General features: G+C 44.7%; 1 protein-coding gene across 1 annotated transcript; it reads left to right on the top strand.

Moving 5' to 3' along the window:
• Window positions 1-1,546: 1,546 nt before the first annotated feature.
• LOC120933613 (vitelline membrane outer layer protein 1-like) lies at window positions 1,547-17,166 on the top strand. Its single transcript, XM_040346912.1, has 3 exons — window positions 1,547-1,791; window positions 7,612-7,736; window positions 16,614-17,166. Exons 1-3 carry the CDS (start codon window positions 1,633-1,635, stop codon window positions 16,915-16,917), a joined length of 588 nt encoding a protein of 195 aa, XP_040202846.1. The 5' UTR covers window positions 1,547-1,632; the 3' UTR covers window positions 16,918-17,166.
• The last annotated feature ends 900 nt before the right edge of the window (window positions 17,167-18,066 follow it).

Genomic DNA, 18,066 nt, shown 5'->3' with positions numbered 1-18,066 from the left:
AAAGACCAGGGAGTTGGCGCACCCCCGGCAGAAGACCAGGAAGACCGGAACCCTGGCGGAAGGCACCGGAAAGACCGGGGGATAGGCGCCATCCCCCGGCAGAAGTCGCCGAAGTCCGGATGGCCCCCCCTAATGTAAAAGAGCTTAAATGGGGTGGGGGCACCCGGCGGAAGGCTCCGGACAGGACCGAGGGATGGCGCCCTCCCCCGGCAGAAATCACCGAAGCCCAGGGTCCCGGCAGAAGATCGGGAGAGAAGAAACCCCCCCCCCTGTGAAAGAAGAAAGGGGGCGGCCCGGAGCTGATTAATAAAATATTTTATTCTGTGTGGTGTTTTATTTAACTTTACATTTCCCCCAGGTGAATGGGTAGAGGTACGATGTACCCCATACTCATTCACATAGGGTGGGGGGCCGGCATCTGGGGGCCCCCTTATTAAAGGGAGCTCCCAGATTCCGATTAGCCCTGCCCGCATACCCCGACAACCAATGGCAAGGGTTGTCGGGAAGAGGCTCTTGTCCCTATCGACATGGGGGCAAGAGTGCTGTGGGGTGGGGGTGCAGTGCCCCCCTCCCCCACAGCACACACTCCCCCATGTTGAGGGCATGCGGTCTGGTACGGCTCAGGAGGGGGGGGGCGCTCACTTGTCCCCACCCCCATTCCTGTCAGGGCCAGACTGCATGCTTGGGATGAGGGCTTGGTTTGGATCTGGGGGGGGAACCCCGCGCCGAATCGGCGTGGGTTTAACCCCTCACGTTCCGGACCAAGCCTAAGAGCCTAATGTACCCCTGGAGGGGGACCCGCGCCGATTTCAAGTTTGAAATTTGGCGCGGAGTTCCCCTTCATGGCTGAAAACAGCTCTGAGATTCCCGTGCGCTGCGTCACGCAGCGCAATCACGGGTACGCCGCTTGGTATTTACCAAGATTTTCTCGGCGTACTGACAAGGCGCACGGGAATCCCTGACTTTTCTCTCTACGCATGCCCAGTATGCAAATGAACCTCCCGAGGTTCAGGCGCACTGTGCAAGCGTACGGGGATCTGTTTTCAAAAAACACTTTCACTTTCAATTCGGCCCGCCAAACACATTCAAACACATGTCACTTCACTTCCCCTGCATCCCCCCACCTCCCCCCCTAATAAACTCCCGCCCAAACCCCCGCAATTTACATTTCAATGTGCCGTGCGCCAGGTCTGTACTGGTGCACAATGCACCCTCTCCTGGGCGCACGGAGCACATTAGTAACTAGGGAAATACACTGCACTAGCAGCGTATTTCTTTAGTAAGTGACCAAACGGCTGCTACTCCTGCTTTTACTCCATGAGTCATGGAGTAAAGGCTTGGTAAATCAGCCCCAGAGAGTTTTGCCAATGACTGAAAATATTTGAATCGACATATAATGGGTTCTTTGAGGATAAAGACATTGGCTCCGCTCCAGGGAATAGCCTGCTTTTGATTTCCCCTGGGGATTTGGCAAACTTCTTGTGCTGTTTTTAATTGTTAAAATCATTTCTGTCGACCGCGAGACCCCTTACTCAGCAGACTTGTCCATGGACTGCCACGTAGGGAGAGTTGGGGTGGGAAGATCTGATATTTGTTACCAAAGGCAAAAGATACAACTTATCCAGAAGAAACATGTCCTCGAGCACTGCATTGTTTATCCTTCTCTCCCTCCTCCCGATAGCTCTGGGAGAACACCCTACCATAGGTGTCCCTAACGGGGGCCCCTGGGGGGAATGGGGCCCGGTGGAATGGTGTCCTTGTGGTTTTCGTGCAAGAGGATTCTCCCTAAAGGTGAGCAGTCTACGCTGACAATTTTTCTTTAAATGGTTCTTTATCCTAAAGTATATGCCTATATTGCCACTAAAAGGGGTCGATCCATCCAAAAATGGATATCTCTACATGGTAAATGTTGGGGAGCCTAATCACATTTGGATTGCTTATGATCCAAACGGTCTTTGGTCCAAATGGTGTTTTGGTCCAAGCCCCACCCATGTGTTAGCCCCTTTACTAAAAGTCTCACTCTCCTTGCAAAATTTTTACATATATTGTATAATGAGGAATATGCAGAATGAGCTTGTTTAGAGCTTCAACCAAAAGCTGGAAGGCTAGTTTTGGGTGGAATATGTAGAAGTCAAAGTATATTTTTGTTAAGATACAGGATCTGCTCCTGAAGAATTGTGAAGGAGTGAAAGATTTCTGGAAGATGGTATCAGAGGAAATAGAAGAGATAACTGAAATGTCTCTTGGAGAGAATCCGGCGGTTTACTTGTTGTTGGATATTCCGATATCAGTAGAAAATTATAAAAAATCTTTGGTAAGACATTTGCTAATAACAGCTAGAGCATGTATTCCAGCCCTATGGAAGAGCACTTGCTCACCAAGTAGACCACAATGGCATGCAAAAATTATGGAAATCCAATATATGGAGAATCTCACGATGGCTCTGAGGGAACAGGAGGAGAAGTTTAGGGAGATATGGGCTCCCTATACTAGATATAGGGAACGAAGGGAGTAGGTGGGAGGGGGGGATGGCGAGGAGGGGAGGGAGTGGTAGAGGAGGAGGTAGAGGAGGAGGAATCTACTTTTTTTTTTTTTTTTTTTTCGGTTGTTTTTGGGTTCGGGAAGGTTTTGGACAAAGGGTCCTGACGCTGGGGTGGGAGGGGGGAGATGGAGATTTTCACTACCTCAAACAGGGAGAGGACACGTCAAATGTTCTGGGGGAATAGGAAATAAGAAGAGTGGGTAACTAGCTTTGGATTTATATGTTAGTGTATTTAGTTAGAGGCAATTACGGTCAGAGACAGGTCAGAAACAAGTATAATGTATAGTTGTTTGACCGTTTGCTTTTACTTTTTGATGTGTTAATATCCCTGTTTTTGTGGAATTGTGAAATAAGGAAAAGCGGAAAAATAAAGAATTTAAAAAAAAAAAAGATACAGGATCTGAGCTAGTGGTATGAGTAGCCAATGGGTTAATTTATCATATTAGTACAGGGCTTTTAAAATGAAATTACAACTCTAAAGCCTCGTACACACGATCAGTCCATCCGATGAGAACGGTCTGAAGGACCGTTGTCATCGGTTAACCGATAAAGCTGACTGAAGGTCCGTCGCGCCCACACACCATCGGTTAAATAACCGATTGTGTCAGAACGCGGTGACGTAAAACACAACGACGTGCTGAAAAAAATGAAGTTCAATGCTTTCAAGCATGCGTCGACTTGATTCTGAGCATGCCTGGATTTTTAACCAATGGGTTAGGAACCCAATGGGTTAGGAACCCATTGGTTAAATTTAAAGCAAGTTGGCTTTTTTTTAACCAATGGTTAAATAACCTATGGGGCCCACACACGATCAGTTTTGACCGATGAAAACGGTCCATCAGACCGTTGTCCTCTGGTTAACCTATAGTGTGTACAAGGTCTAACAAATTAATTTTATACCTACTCCTTGTGAGTTTACCTACTCATCTTTGTACCGTAATAGTCCTACTGCCCTCTTTTCTGCTTTGGTCTTTTCGGGTTTTAGGGTCCCTTAAGTCCCATGTCTATTCCAATAAATTCATGCAAATAATAATAATAGATAATGCACATTAAAAATAAATAAATAAAATATTTTTTTCTTTAAATTAAGCAAATGAAAATCATCCAAGATCCAAGAGAAGACATTTAAACAATTGTGATAAGTTGATATATTATCCAGCTCACACACAACTAACCAGTTGACTCTTTATTGCCATAGAAGAAACCAATCGTTTTCTGCCTCTTTTCACCCAACATGGCCCAGGCAGAAAAGTACTGTGAATAATAAAAAATGCAGTAGTCATGTGACTTTAAATGAGACAGGTCATTCCCTTTCAAAAAATTAAATGATCGCATTGATATAAATATCTTAGCAAAATTAATACATGTGTGTCGCCAGCACTGCATTAACAGGACTTTATAAAAAAAAATTAAAATAATTGTGATCGGAAACATCCTCCATCTCTAATTAGACAAACAATAAAAAATGCAGTGGTCATGGGACTTTAAATGAGGCATGTCACTCAAACATAAAAATTATATGATATATCAAGTACAATTAATTCCAAATTTATTAAAATTCATATTTGAACATTCAATATTCATAACAGTACATATTTCATATACAGTAAAATCTTGGATTGCGCGCATAATTCGTTCCGGAAGCATGCTTGTAATTAAAAGCACTTGTATATCAAAGCAAATTTCCCCATAAGAAATAATGGAAACTCAAATGATTCATATATATGTATAATACTACAGCGCTACTATTTCTAATTTATCAAAGAAAGGGATAGAAATAAAAAACTAAATAATACAGCTGCAAACACAAAAAAGTGTACAAAACCAAGATAATGTGATAAGATAGGTGTGTTGCGCTAATATTAACTTATTTGTAAGTACAAAAAGTGCATTAAGAAGAGATCCCCTTCCAACCTAATACAGGGGGGATCACAAGTGCAAATAGACAACAACCCAAAATAATGATAAATAATCAGCCAGTGAAGTGCTGGGAATAAATCCCTATCAGAATCAGCATACAATCTTCATGGACAACTGCAGCAAGTCAATACAACCACTGTCAGGTGGGAAGATATACACCACAGTCCAATATTCATGGAGTTTTCAGAGTGTACAGGCTTCACCTCTACATATCCTTTCCTTCAGGACGGTGCCGCTCATGTAAAGAAGGAAACACAAATATGGTGCAAATAACGTATGGATAAAGGAAGAAAAACAATGCAATGCGGCGATTGCACTCACGGAAACCCCGATCTCATAGGCTCAGCTGTAAAGTCATACGAACGCCGCTCAGTGCTTCAGCGATCTCCTCAGGTGGACGGATCTCACCGTCGATCGCGTCATGAATAAGTCGCGTGTCTAGTGACGATACGCGTGGGGGAGGAGCCTGCACACCACGTCGCTCATCTGCCGTCCTCATTTATGATTGTACTTCATGCCGTTTTTAGTCTGGCCGAATGTGAGTAGCCTGACTTTTACATTTTTTTGTGATTAAATCTACCTATTGCAACAGAGAGCACTTAGTCTGTGATTATCTTTTTTCATGCACCTGTCTTATGCGGTATGGTTGCCTAATGAGGATCTGATACATCAGCATGGTTCCTGTTTATTGTGATACCTGCCTAATTGACCATTTGTTAATTCAGTGGTCTACGCATGAAGGTGAGAGTAGCCATCTCTAACGGTGGAGGGATCACTTTAAGTGTGGTGGTTTATCACGCGGTGGAGATTTATTTCATCTACTTCATTTATTCGACACTTATAGACTTTGGATTGTTATTCTGAGTTTTATTTTTTTATTTTTTATTTATTTGGACTGTTTTATTATATACACACATATATAAGCTTGCTGGCTATATACCAGCATCATATTTGTCTAAGTTTTGCGCTGCACTAATTTCACCTATTATTACAACTTTTAGCAACTCACATGGTTGATGATTAAAAGAGGCACATCTAAGTATGCAGGGATCCGGGGTAAAGCTGTCCACATAGACCGTCCTCCGCTCCGCCAATCCATTACTGTGGGGGGAGGGAAGTGACTGGGGGAGGTGAACGATGGTTGACCCTATGAACAAGGGACACACTATTAGTCCCCTCTCCCTGACAGGACGTGGATCTGTGTGCAGGGGCGGACTGACAACTCATGGGGCCCCCGGGCAATAGAAGATTATGGGGGCCCCCGGGCAATAGAAGATTATGGGGCCCCCCCGGGCTTACAGATTGCCACCACGCCAGGAGGAAGTGTAGAGGCAGGGCAGCTAAAATCTCAGGATTTTCACATCAAAAGCATGTCGGTTTCGGACATATCAGGGACAGATGTAAAAATAACACAGATTTTTACATACTGTCCCTGGTTTTATTAAGCCTGGCAACCCTGATGGGGCCCCCTAGTGGCATGGGGCCCTCGGGCAGTGCCTGAGAGCCTCAATGGTCAGTCCGCCCCTGTCTGTGTGTTTACTATAAAATAGTAATTTTTGAAATATTATACTTTGGTGACTCCAATCCACCAGAAACAATCATTGAAATGTTCCATGTGATTCACTTTGACTAGAGGTTCTATGAGGAACTTATGCCGCGTACACATGATCATTTTTCGGGCATGAAAAAAAACTTTATTTTTCAGCATGTCCAAAAAACGACGTTTTTCCAACTTCATCATTAAAACGACGTTGCCCACACACCATCGTTTTTTTAAAAATGATGAAGAAAGCGCGGTGACGTACAACACGTATGACGGCACTCTGAAGGGGAAGTTCTATTCGCCTTTGGGCTGCTTTAGCTGATTCCTTGCTAGTAAAAGACGATTTGCGCTTTTCTGTCTGTTACAGCGTGATGAATGTGCTTACTCCAATATGAACGGTAGTTTTACCAGAACGAGCGCTCCCGTCTCATAACTTGCTTCTAAGCATGCGCGGGTTTAAAACGTCGTTTTAGCCCACACACGATCATTTTTTACAACCCGAAAAACAAAATTTTTTAAAACGACGTTAAATAATGCAGCATGTTTGAAAAAAAAAATTGTCATTTTTCAGAAGCCGAAAAACGATGTGAAGCCTAATGTTGAGCGGAATACGCCATATTCGATTTTGCGATATATCACGAATATATAGCCGAATATTCGAGAAATATTTGCTAAAATCGAATATTCGTGATATTTTATCCAAATGAAATTTTTGCGAAATTTCGCTATTGCGAATGCGAAAATAATTGCGAAATTTCGACAAGTGCGGTAGGAGAACTCTGATTGGCTCATGCTGAAATCGAATATTCGTGATATATTATCGAAATTTCGCAAATGCGAATGCGAAATTGATTGCGGAATTTCGACAACTGTGGTAGGAGAACTCTGATTGGCTCCGATGCAAAAGAAGGGCGGAGAAAGTATTCGCTAATATTCTGAAATCGAATATTCGTGAAATTTTATCCAAAAAACAATATTGCGAAATTGCGCTAATGCGGATGCGAAAATGATAGCGAAATTTTAACAACTGTGGTAGGAGAACTCTGATGCAAAAGAAGGGCGGAGAAAATAATCACGCAATATTCCTATTGCCGAATATTCGCATTGCGAATATTTGGCAATATAAAATGATCGCTTCAGCTACTCGGCCCAGTGTCTCTAATCATACCAGCAATGCTTTTAGACGTCGATGGAGATCACTAGGATGTGATATGTTTTAAAAATAAAATTGAAAAAATGCGAATATTCGGAATAGCGAATATTGGCCGCGAAATTCGATATATTCGCGAATACTCGAATATGCCATATTCGAGCCAAATATTCGCAATACGAATATTCGTGAGCAACACTAGTGAAGCCCACACACCATCATTTTAAATGCTGAAAAATGATCGTGTGTACGCGGCATAAGGAGTTGGCTAAGCCAAAATTGCCACAATGGCAGAGAGCCTCTATGTAGGCCAAATATAACAATGATACTAAATAGAGTTTGATGTCTTCCAAGTCATAAACTAATCTGAACAATCGTGAAACCTTGCAATCCTTACATAACTTCCTGCCACTAAATTGAAATTTTTAGACTGTTCTTATTAAACTTTATTCATAGGTTGAAGAAAAGAAGAACATTGAAGATGACACGGCTCTAAATGGGGTCCGTCTGCTGTGTGTGAACCGCAATGATACATCCCTGGATGGTAGCAACGTGTACCCCATCCAGTCTGCAGAAGCACGGTAAGTAAACCACAACCCAATACGTTTTGGGCTTACCTGGGATCAGGGTCGATGCACCCTATAGGCTCACTATGCAAGCCGCTTAGGGCCCCGCAAAGCTGCGGAGGGCCCCCCAAATTACTAGAGGCCCCTGCCTGGTGAGAAGTCATTTTCGGCCCCTCACCCCGCTTCCTCAACTCACTGGCTGCATGGGAGAAGAGGTAAGAAGTCATCACCCCCTGCTTTTCTCTTTAATGTAAGATGCCATTTACGACAGCGCCCCCCCCCCCCCCTCCCCACTTCTCAACTTTAATGTGACATGTAATTTTGCTTAGGGCCCCAGGGAGGTCAGGATCGGCACTGCCTGGGATTTCCAAACGTTGACTTGTCCATCACAGTCCAAACAAACTGTAATGCCGCGTACACACAATCAGAAATTCCGACAAGAAAACCGTGGATTTTTTCTGACGGAATGTTGGCTCAAACTTGTGTTGCATACACACGGTCACACAAATCTTGTCGGAAATTCCGACCATCAAAAACGAGGTGACGTACAACACGTACGACGAGCCGAGATCAATGAAGTTCAATAGGCAGTTCAGCTCTTCTGCTTGATTCTGAGCATGGGTGTTTTTTTCACGTCGGAATCGCATACAGACGAGAACCAGCTCTCAATCTTTTGTTGGCGGAAATTCTGTTAGAAAAAGTCAGATGGAGCATACACACGGTCGGAATTCGACAAAAAGCTCACATCTGACTTCTCTTGTCAGAATTTCCTATTGTGTGTACTTTTTTCCGTCGGCATAAGAAATTGGTTGAAAATTTACTGAAAATTGAACCGCCAGCTTTCACCAAACATTCAAACAGAGGTGTTGGATGAGCTGCTTTTGGGGTTTATTCACATCTGTGTGGATCAAGTAGATCAGAGATATCCAAACTATGGCCCTCCAGCTGTTACAGGACTACATGTCTCATGAGGCATTGTAAAACTCTGACCTTCACAGACATGACTAAGCATGATGGGAATTGTAGTTCCTGAACTTCTGCTGGGGCTAGATTCAGCAAGAATTTACGCCGGCGTATCTTTAGATACGCCGCGTAAATTCAAAGCTGCGCTGGTGTATCTTCTTTCTGTATTCAGAAAGCAAGATACGCCGAAATTAGCTTAAGATCCGACTGGCGTAAGTCTCTTACACCGTCGTATCTTAGGGTGCATATTTACGCCCGGCCGCTAGGTGGCGCTTCCGTCGTTTTCGGCGTAGAATATGCAAATGACCTAGATACGCCAATTCAAAAACGTACGTGCGCCCGGCGAAATTTTTTACGTCGTTTGCGTAAGGCTTTTTCCGGTGTAACGTTGCTCCTGCTATATGAGGAGCAACCAATGTTAAGTATGGACGTCGTTCCCGTGTCGAATTTTGAAATTTTTACGTCGTTTGCGTAAGTCGTTGGCGAATAGGACTTTGCGTAAATTACGTCCACGTCGAAAGCATTGACGATTTGCGGCGGAATTTCGAGCATGCGCACTGGGATTCTTTCACGAACGGCGCATGCGCCGTTCGTGAAAGACGTCATTTACATGGGGTCATGTTTTATTTACATAAAACACGCCCATCTCTTCTCAATTTGAATTTGGCGCGCTTACGCCGGCTGATTTACGCTACGCCGCCGCAACTTATGGAGCAAGTGCATTGTGAATACTGCACTTGCCCGTCTAAGTTGCGGAGGCGTAGCGTAAATAGGATATGCTACGCCCGCACAAAATTACGTCCCCCTACCTGAATCTAGCCCCTGGAGTTTGGAGAACCCCCAAGTACAAGAGATCAATGGAAAAGCATCAAAGTGTCAATGCCCACCAACTTATGAGTTTTGTGAGACACGATTACACAGATCAATGCATGTTGATGCACATCGTTTGTTGATGTGGATTATGTAATATTTTGCATTATGACCCATTGACATGATTTTTGATAATTTTCCATTAATTTCAGAGGAAAAACACATAGGTGTGAGTCTAGCCTCATTGATTAACTGTATAGGTATAATATGTATGCATCATTGGGAATGAATGGCACCGTACCAACACACTAATGCACACTACTACACCATAACAATGCTAATAGATCCTTCAAGCTGGGGCTTATATTTCTTTTTTTCAGCAATTTTTCTAACTGTTTATGTTTTCATCTAACGTATATTCTGTTGGTTGTTATTTCTATAAAATCTGCGTTTTACCAATAAAAAAATTAAAGGGTTTGAACTTACCTCTGGGGATGCTGAGCTGTCAGCATCCTTGCAGCCAATCTAGGGGTCCGGGGATATGGAGATTCTCCCTCTTTTTTGTGCAGCATTTCCAGGATGAACCAGACTAACTCTGATTGGCCAGCACTATCACAGTGAATCGTTGTGGTCTGTCCCAAAAGCGCTGCATTGAGAAGAGAAAGAAAAGTGGGGACTTTGAATCCCCATACTGCTGGGGATTCTGACAGCTCGGCAACTCTGGAGGTAAGTACATACATTTTTCTGTAAGGCCCCATACACACGAGAGGATCCATCCGCTGAAAAATCTCAGCGGATCGTTTTCAGCGGATGGATCCCCTGGTGTGTATGCTCCAGCGGATCTTTATCCGCGGATATTTTCGAATTCCAGCAGATAAAAATTTGTTGACATGCCAACAAATCTATCCGCTGGAATCGGATCCCACGGATCGATCCGCTGGTCTGTACAGACTCACCGGATCGATCCGTCCGAGGGGATCCCCCGCATGCGTCGTAATGATTCGACGCATGCGTGGAATTCCTTATATGACTGCGTCGCGCACGTCGCCACATCATCATCGCGGCGACGGCGCGACACGTCATCGCCAGAGGATTTCGGCGCGGATTTCGATTCGATGGTGAGTACACTCCATCGGATGGAAATCCGCGCAAATCCTCGAGAGGATTTATCCGCGGATACGGTCCGCTGGACCGTATCCGCGGATAAATCCTCTCGTGTGTATGGGGCCTAACAGTGAAGCCACCCTATAAGCTGAAATCTGGGCGCACGAGTGGAGTGACGGCTGTTCCTATCTCCACTTTCCTGGCTGCCCTTTCAGATGGCCCCTTGGAAAGTTTTAATCGGAAAGAGAGAGCCTAACAGCAAACAGCTCCTGCTGTCTCTCTGCTTACAACATACATAATGCTAATCCAGTGGAATATTTTTTTTATACAAACAGATATACAATGTTAATGTTTACAGCAGATCTTCACCCTCAGGTGTACGTTTAATAAACCGTGATAAGCGGAGATCATGATGATCACGGCTGATCACTGCTTATCACAGAGCATTGCCGGTTTAATAAACTGTGATAAGGAGCAGAGAACACATTCTTCACTTCACATCACTTCACATCACAGCACATGGATGTTTTGTCACAAACGGCCAGTTTAATAAACCGTGATCTGAAGATTTCACAGCTCTTCACCTGAAATATCTCCCTTCCAGATTCACCAGCTCAGAGGTGGAGAATCTGGGAGAGAAGCTGGTGTGATAAGAGGAAGAAGGCTTATTTCTTCCTAATTTCAACACCAGTGGGTTAAAAATGAATATTAACAACAATATACGTGTATGTGTGTGTGCGTATATATATATATATATATATATATATATATATATATACACATACAGTATCTATATAACACATGACACATGTGTGTGTATATATATATATATATATATATATATATATATACACATATATATACACACACACACACACATATATATATACTGTATTTATCGGCGTATACGTGCACTTTTTTTCCCTTAAAATCAGGGCTAAATTGTGGGTGCGCGATATACGCCGATACTTGCTTCCCGCACTGTTTGAACTTTGCCGCCGATCCCTGCTTCCCGCGCTGTGTTTGAACGCTGCCGCAGACATATACCGAGCGCAGTATACTCGGGTACAGTCGGCCAGGCTCGGCTCCCTTCTAGGTTATGCGAGAGGAGCCGAGCGTGCCCGAGTGTACTGCGCTCGGTATATGTCGGCGGCGTTCAAACACAGCGCGGGAAGCAGGGATCGGCTCAGAGACAGCGCAGGAGCAGCGGGGAGGACACCACGAAGGTCGCAGACGGACGCCAGACCGGACAAGGCCGCCGATGGACGCCAGGCAAGACACCAAAACTGTAAGTAATAAAAAATAAATAAAATTCAGGAATTTCACGTCCAGAGTAGGGGTGCGCGCTATACGCGGGTGCGCACAATAGGCTGATAAATACGGTATATATATATATATATATATATATATATATATATATATATATATACATACACACACACACACACATATATATACATACAGTATTTATATATATATGTAATTTTATATATATATATATATATATATATATATATATATATATGTTATCACATGTCTGAAAACATTAATTACATGTTCTTTTAAACGTTAGTTTCACTGTTTGAATTCGGCTGCACCATAATCTCACAATATCTCACGAGATTACAGGCAGTCCACCCAGTTTTTACACAGATCTCAGCTGTTTTCAGAGAAAAAACTTCACCTCTGTTCACCATCTGAGAACTGAAGTTCTCAGTTTATTAAACCGGCTGCAGAGGAGATAATTCTCCTCATGAGAACTGCCGTGAACTGCTGTGAACTGAACGGAGAAAAAACTTCACAGTTTATTAAACGGACACCTCAGTTTGATGTTGCCTGTTCTCCGCCCCTCCTCTGTGTTGTGTAAATATGTTTTTTTTTTTTTAAATGTACCTTCTTTTTAAATAAAGAAACCTCTGCATGTCCCTTGCCTAGGTGAATGACATGCACTTTACCCACTGTGACTCCTGGAATATGTATGTCACATATCCCAGGAGGTCCTTTATTGAAAAAGAAGGGTTGGGCCAGCGGGAGATCTAACGGCTGAACCCAGCTTCCCAAATATGTCACACTAGAAGATATGGGCACAGGACTGAGTGAGGGCAGAAGAGATGAGGATCCCAGTAGGACAACTCTGAATCTGCTGGGCACGTAAGTATCTTAAAGTGGTTCCGAAGGTTTTTTACCTTCATGTATTCTATGCACGAAGCTAAAAACTTTCTGGGAGCAGCGGCCAGCCTAGACCTCCCCAATCCTTACCTGAGCCCCCTTTGATCCAGCAATGTTGACGTTAGCCTCCTCATTGGCTGAGACAGCACCGGGAGCTCATTTGGCTTCCACTGTTGTTGGTCACAGCCACTGAGCCAAGAGAGAACAGGGGGGGGTGGTGGGGCTGAGCTGCGACTCTATGTGTCTCATAGATGCATAGAGCAGCGGCTCAGGACCGAGCATGTAGCAAGCTGCTTTCTTTGGGGGCACTGCATACTGTCACTCCTCCAGACTAGCTAGCACCACATGGGTAGGCCTGACACTAACTCAGCCAGGCCTCAGTGAACTGTCTTTTGCGGGCAGGGACCTCGGCCCCTGTGGTGTAGAAATAGTTCAAGTGCTAGTGTCATCTGCTTAGCTACCAATCCCAGATAGCTCTCTTCATGCCCTGCCAGCCAGCCTCTCTGCAATGACCTCGCTCTGTTCCCCCTCCCACAGTCCTCTCTTCTGGTTCTGCACCCATCTCTCAAACTGCAATTTCCTAGTTCTCTCAGGCGTGCCTCCCCACTGTGCCTCACTCACCAGCCCTCCTGGCTGCGACCAGTTGTCCTCCCTGGAGTCTCTTAGAAGTGTTCTCTCCCACTGTCCTCCCCTTGCTCTCTCATGTGCCTCTCCTCTTCTCTCCTTCTGGATGCACCCGAGCCCTGGCCCAAGGTCACCCCCCAGACCGGGGAGCCCCCTGTGAGCCATGACAGCCTCCACACTCCCTCACTCCAGCTCCTCCACCCGACAACTCCTTTCCAGTTGGGCTGACCCCAGGTATTTAAGGAGGCCTGCCCCCTGCCAATTCAAGTTGGGGATTAGATAAGGCTCCTAGAATACCCTAGGCAACTCCACCACTCCTCTCTTTTTAGCACCTTCTAGAAAAAAAGAGGGAGGTGACAGTGATACTACCTGTCAGTCACCAAGCCCTGCCCTGAGCCACTTCCAGCCCAGAATAAAAACAAACAGGCCTAGCCAACAGCTAGGCCTGCCTAAATTTTCCTCACTCCAGCACCTACCTAAGTAGAGGGTGCTAAACAAGTATGACATGTTTGTTAGTTAAAAAGATTTGCTTTAAACTTAAAAACTATTTGAAAGATATTATAATTTTCCTTTAAGATGGACCTAATGTCAAATGTGTGTAAGTGTAATGCCGCATACACACGATCGGACATTCCGACAACAAACCCGTGGATAAATTTCCAACGGATGTTGGGTCAAACTTGCCTTGCATACACACGGTCGCACAAATGTTGTCGAAAATTCCGATCGTAAAGAACGCGGTCACGTACAGCACGTACGACGGCACAATAAAATGGAAGTTCCATACCAAGTGCACCACCCTTTGGGCTCCTTCTGCTAATCTTGTGTTAGTAGAAGTTTGGTGAGAGACGATTCGCGTTTTTCAGCCTTGTGCTTTTCAGTCCGTTACAGCGTGACAAGTGTGCTACAGTATCTCCATTACAAACGCTAGTTTTACCAGACGGAGCGATTCCGTCTTGTACTTGATTCAGAGCATGCGTGGAATTTTATGCGTCGGAATTGTCTACACACAATCGAAATTTAAGAGAACGGATTTTGTTGTCGGAAAGTTTGAGAACCAGCTCTCAAATTTTTGTTGACGGAAATTCCGACAACAAATGTCCGACACACGGTAGGAATTTGTTGTCGGAAATTCCGAGCGTGTGTATGCGGCATAACAATTTCATGTATTTGTAACCTCTCGCAGATCCCAGTGCTTCCCCTGACAATGTCTTCCTCTGCCTGGTGCCTGTGCAGGTCTTGGTTAATAAATATCAGGCACAGTTCAGCCCTTGTCTCTCACCTTGTGTGACTTACTACAAAGACACAACGTTGCAATCTGATCACAGAGGGAGAAGAGACTGAGGAAATGCTTCCTCCTGAATGCAGCAGACTGATTGATTATATTATCAGTCTGACCCAGGGGCGGACTGACCATTCGGGCACTCGGGCACTGCCCAAGGGACCCATGCCACTAGAGAGAGCCCCATCAGGGTTGCCAGCCTCAGTAAAACCAGGGACAGTATGTAAAAATCTGTGTTTTTAAACAAATCCCAAGATTATAGCTGCCCCCCACATCTCCAGTAGCTTTTTAGTGTGTGTATGTATACTTTGTGTGTATACTGTGTGTGTGTATATTATGTGTCTGTGTGTGTGTATACTGTGTGGACCCATAATCTATTGCCCAGGGGCTCCATGAGTTGTCAGTCCGCCGCTGCTCTGACCATACCTCCCAACTTTTTAAGATGGGAACGAGGGACACCTATCAGCAAAAGCATGCAGGCATAGGACACACCCCTTGCCACACCCCCTTAAAGGAGAATTGTACAAAAAAACAAGATTGGTTAAACCCACAAGTGTTTTTTTTACCACTACTATTTCTTTATATTGGCTTTTGGAATTTACATATGCAGCAATTTGGAAATTAGATGAAAGGTTTAGCGCTTTTTTAACACTTTTCGATAGATAAAAAGTAGGGTTGTCCCGATACCGATACTAGTATCGGTATCGGGACCGATTCCGAGTATTTGCGGGAGTACTTGTACTCCCCGCAAATGCCCCCGATGCCTCATCCGATACTCCAACCCCCCCCCACCGCTACGCCGCATCCCCGCTGCCGCCGCCGCTTGGTTAATACGGGCGGGGAACATTACAGCTTTCACTTGAATAGCTGTAGTGTTTCCCGCCGCGCCGCGTATAGACACTCCCCCTTGCTCGGGTGAACTGTCCAAACCCGAGCAAGGGGGAGTGTCTATACGCAGCGCGGCGCGAAACACTACAACTATTCAAATGAAAGATGTAATGTTCCCCGCCCGTATTAACCAAGCGGCGGCGCAGCAGCATGTAGGTAAGGGGGACATGGCTGCATATATGGGGGGGGCATGGCTGCATATATGGGGGGGACATGGCTGCATATATGGGGGGGACATGGCTGGATATGGGGGGGGGACATGGCTGGATATGGGGGGACATGGCTGGATATGGGGGGGACATGGCTGCATATTGGGGGGAAATGGCTGCATATGGGGGGGACATGGCTGGATATGGGGGGGACATGGCTGCATATGGGGGGACATGGCTGCATATGGGGGGACATGGCTGCATATGGGGGGACATGGCTGGAGATGGGGGGGACATGGCTGCATATGGGGGGGACATGGCTGCATATGGGGGGACATGGCTGCATATGGGGGGACATGGCTGGATATGGGGGGGACATGGCTGCATATGGGGGGACATGGCTGCATATGGGGGCGACATGGCTGCATATATGGGGGGGACATGGCTGCATCTGTGGTGGGACATGGCTGCATTTGTGGGGGGGCATGGCTGCATTTGGGGACACATTTTAAAAAAAAGTATCGGTATTCGGTATTGGCGAGTACTTGAAAAAAAAGTATCGGTACTCGTACTCGGTCCTAAGAAAGTGGTATCGGGACAACCCTAATAAAAAGTATATTTTGTATACATCTATATAGACCAAAATGAAGGACAAATGATGGGGAAAGAGGGACAGAGGGACATTGCTCCAAATCAGGGACAGTTGGGAGCTATGGTCTAATAACTATGATATCCTCGGAGTCCAAAGACTTACCTAAATGATAAGAGTAGGAGATTTGGGGTAGAAATATACCACGTCTATTATGTTACCTGACATGTATTCATGCAGACCTTTAAAGTTGCCGAAAGTTTCACTTTAAGCTGAATTCCTATAGCAGGTCTGATGAATCTAATTTTCCACAGGTGGGGTGAGTGGACCGAGGTTTTGTGGTGCCCTGAAGGATTTATCATAAGGTTCACCATGCAGGTGGAGGCCCATAAAAAAGGTGGAGATGACACGGCAGCCAACAATTTCATGTTCCTCTGTTCTGACACCATCGTCCATATGGGGCTGGGCATGAACTGGGGCCAATACGGGAAGTGGAGCAGGCGCTGCCACCACGGGATCTGCGGGATGAAGACCAAAGTGGAATCTCCACAAGGAACCGGAGACGACACGGCCCTAAACGATGTCCAGTTTATATGTTGCAAGGAAGGCGGCAGATAAACACTGGGATTAAATGCTGCGCTGTAATTGGGTAAATGTGATGGTCATTTTGATTTGAGATCTAACCAATAATCCGAAAGAAATAGAAGTGTAAACCCACTCGGTAATTCAGCAGCATGCGGTATCTGCCCTTGTGTTCCCAGCTCCGTCCATCTGCCTAAACTATTACGGACTTTTTGCATGCTTCATATTAAAGCCTAACTCCAAGCAAGTTAAAGGGGTTGTAAAGGTTCGTTTTTTATTTTCTAAATAGGTTTCTTTAACCTCCCTGGCGGTATGATTCTTTCAGAAAAAACATGCTAAAAGCGGTACCATTATTTGCAAGGAAATTTGGCGTTTTATATTGTAGGTCTGTAATTTTTAGAAATAACTCACTTAAATCTGACCAAACAAGATTCTAATAGGCATCCCAGGTATGACATTTTTTTAAAAACAAAATTATAAATTATAATATAATAAATAATTATAAATAATTATAACAAATAATAATATAATTATAATAAAAATTATTCAATAATGTAATCAAATCAAAATCACTGAAATTTGCTCAGTTGCAGAATTGTCGCTGTCATTACTTTTATTTTTTTATGACGAATTTCCCCACAAATCGCTATCGCACAATTCTGCAAGTGATTATAATTTATTATCGCTGTTTTTTAGCTGATCTAAAACTATTTTTGACATAAAGGGACACTTTTGGTTGCTATGGACAATCTACAGTTTGCAGGGAGAAAAAAAGGTTTGTATTATATAAAATGACATGCAGGACACTGGGCAGACCACTAGGGACAGGGGTGTGTGTTTTTTTTTACATACAGTACTGTAATCTATAAGATTACAGTATACTGTGTGTATAGTGTTTGTTTACGTTTTTGAATTTGGCGCCGTTCTCCGTCCCCGTGCGTCGTAACGTCGCAGGGGACGGAGATCGGCGTCACACAGAGGCACTGTGTGAATCGAGCGAGGTCCCGCTCGCTCACACAGCGCGGTGGCATCGCTGGATCCAGGGACAAGGTAAGTAAAAAGTGCCTGTGGATCTAGCGAGGCAAGCCCGTGACTGACACGGGGTTATCGATAGTAGAAAGAAAATCTAACCCCGTGTCAGTCTTGGGAAGACCGCCAGGGAGGTTAAGCTAGTGCATTGTTGGT

This window comes from Rana temporaria, chromosome 3 (assembly GCF_905171775.1).
Source record: "Rana temporaria chromosome 3, aRanTem1.1, whole genome shotgun sequence".
Taxonomy (NCBI): Eukaryota; Metazoa; Chordata; class Amphibia; order Anura; family Ranidae; genus Rana; species Rana temporaria.
The sequence above is the reverse complement of the archived record's forward strand: the minus strand, read 5'-3'. Positions and strand labels throughout refer to the sequence as shown.

Excerpts from the sequence above, each read along its gene's own strand:
- LOC120933613 (XM_040346912.1), top strand. The coding sequence starts at position 1,633 with ATGTCCTCGAGCACTGCATTGTTTATCCTTCTCTCCCTCCTCCCGATA. Across the intron at positions 1,792-7,611 it reads CAAGAGGATTCTCCCTAAAG|GTTGAAGAAAAGAAGAACAT; the intron begins GTGAGCAGTCTA and ends CTTTATTCATAG. Across the intron at positions 7,737-16,613 it reads ATCCAGTCTGCAGAAGCACG|GTGGGGTGAGTGGACCGAGG; the intron begins GTAAGTAAACCA and ends AATTTTCCACAG.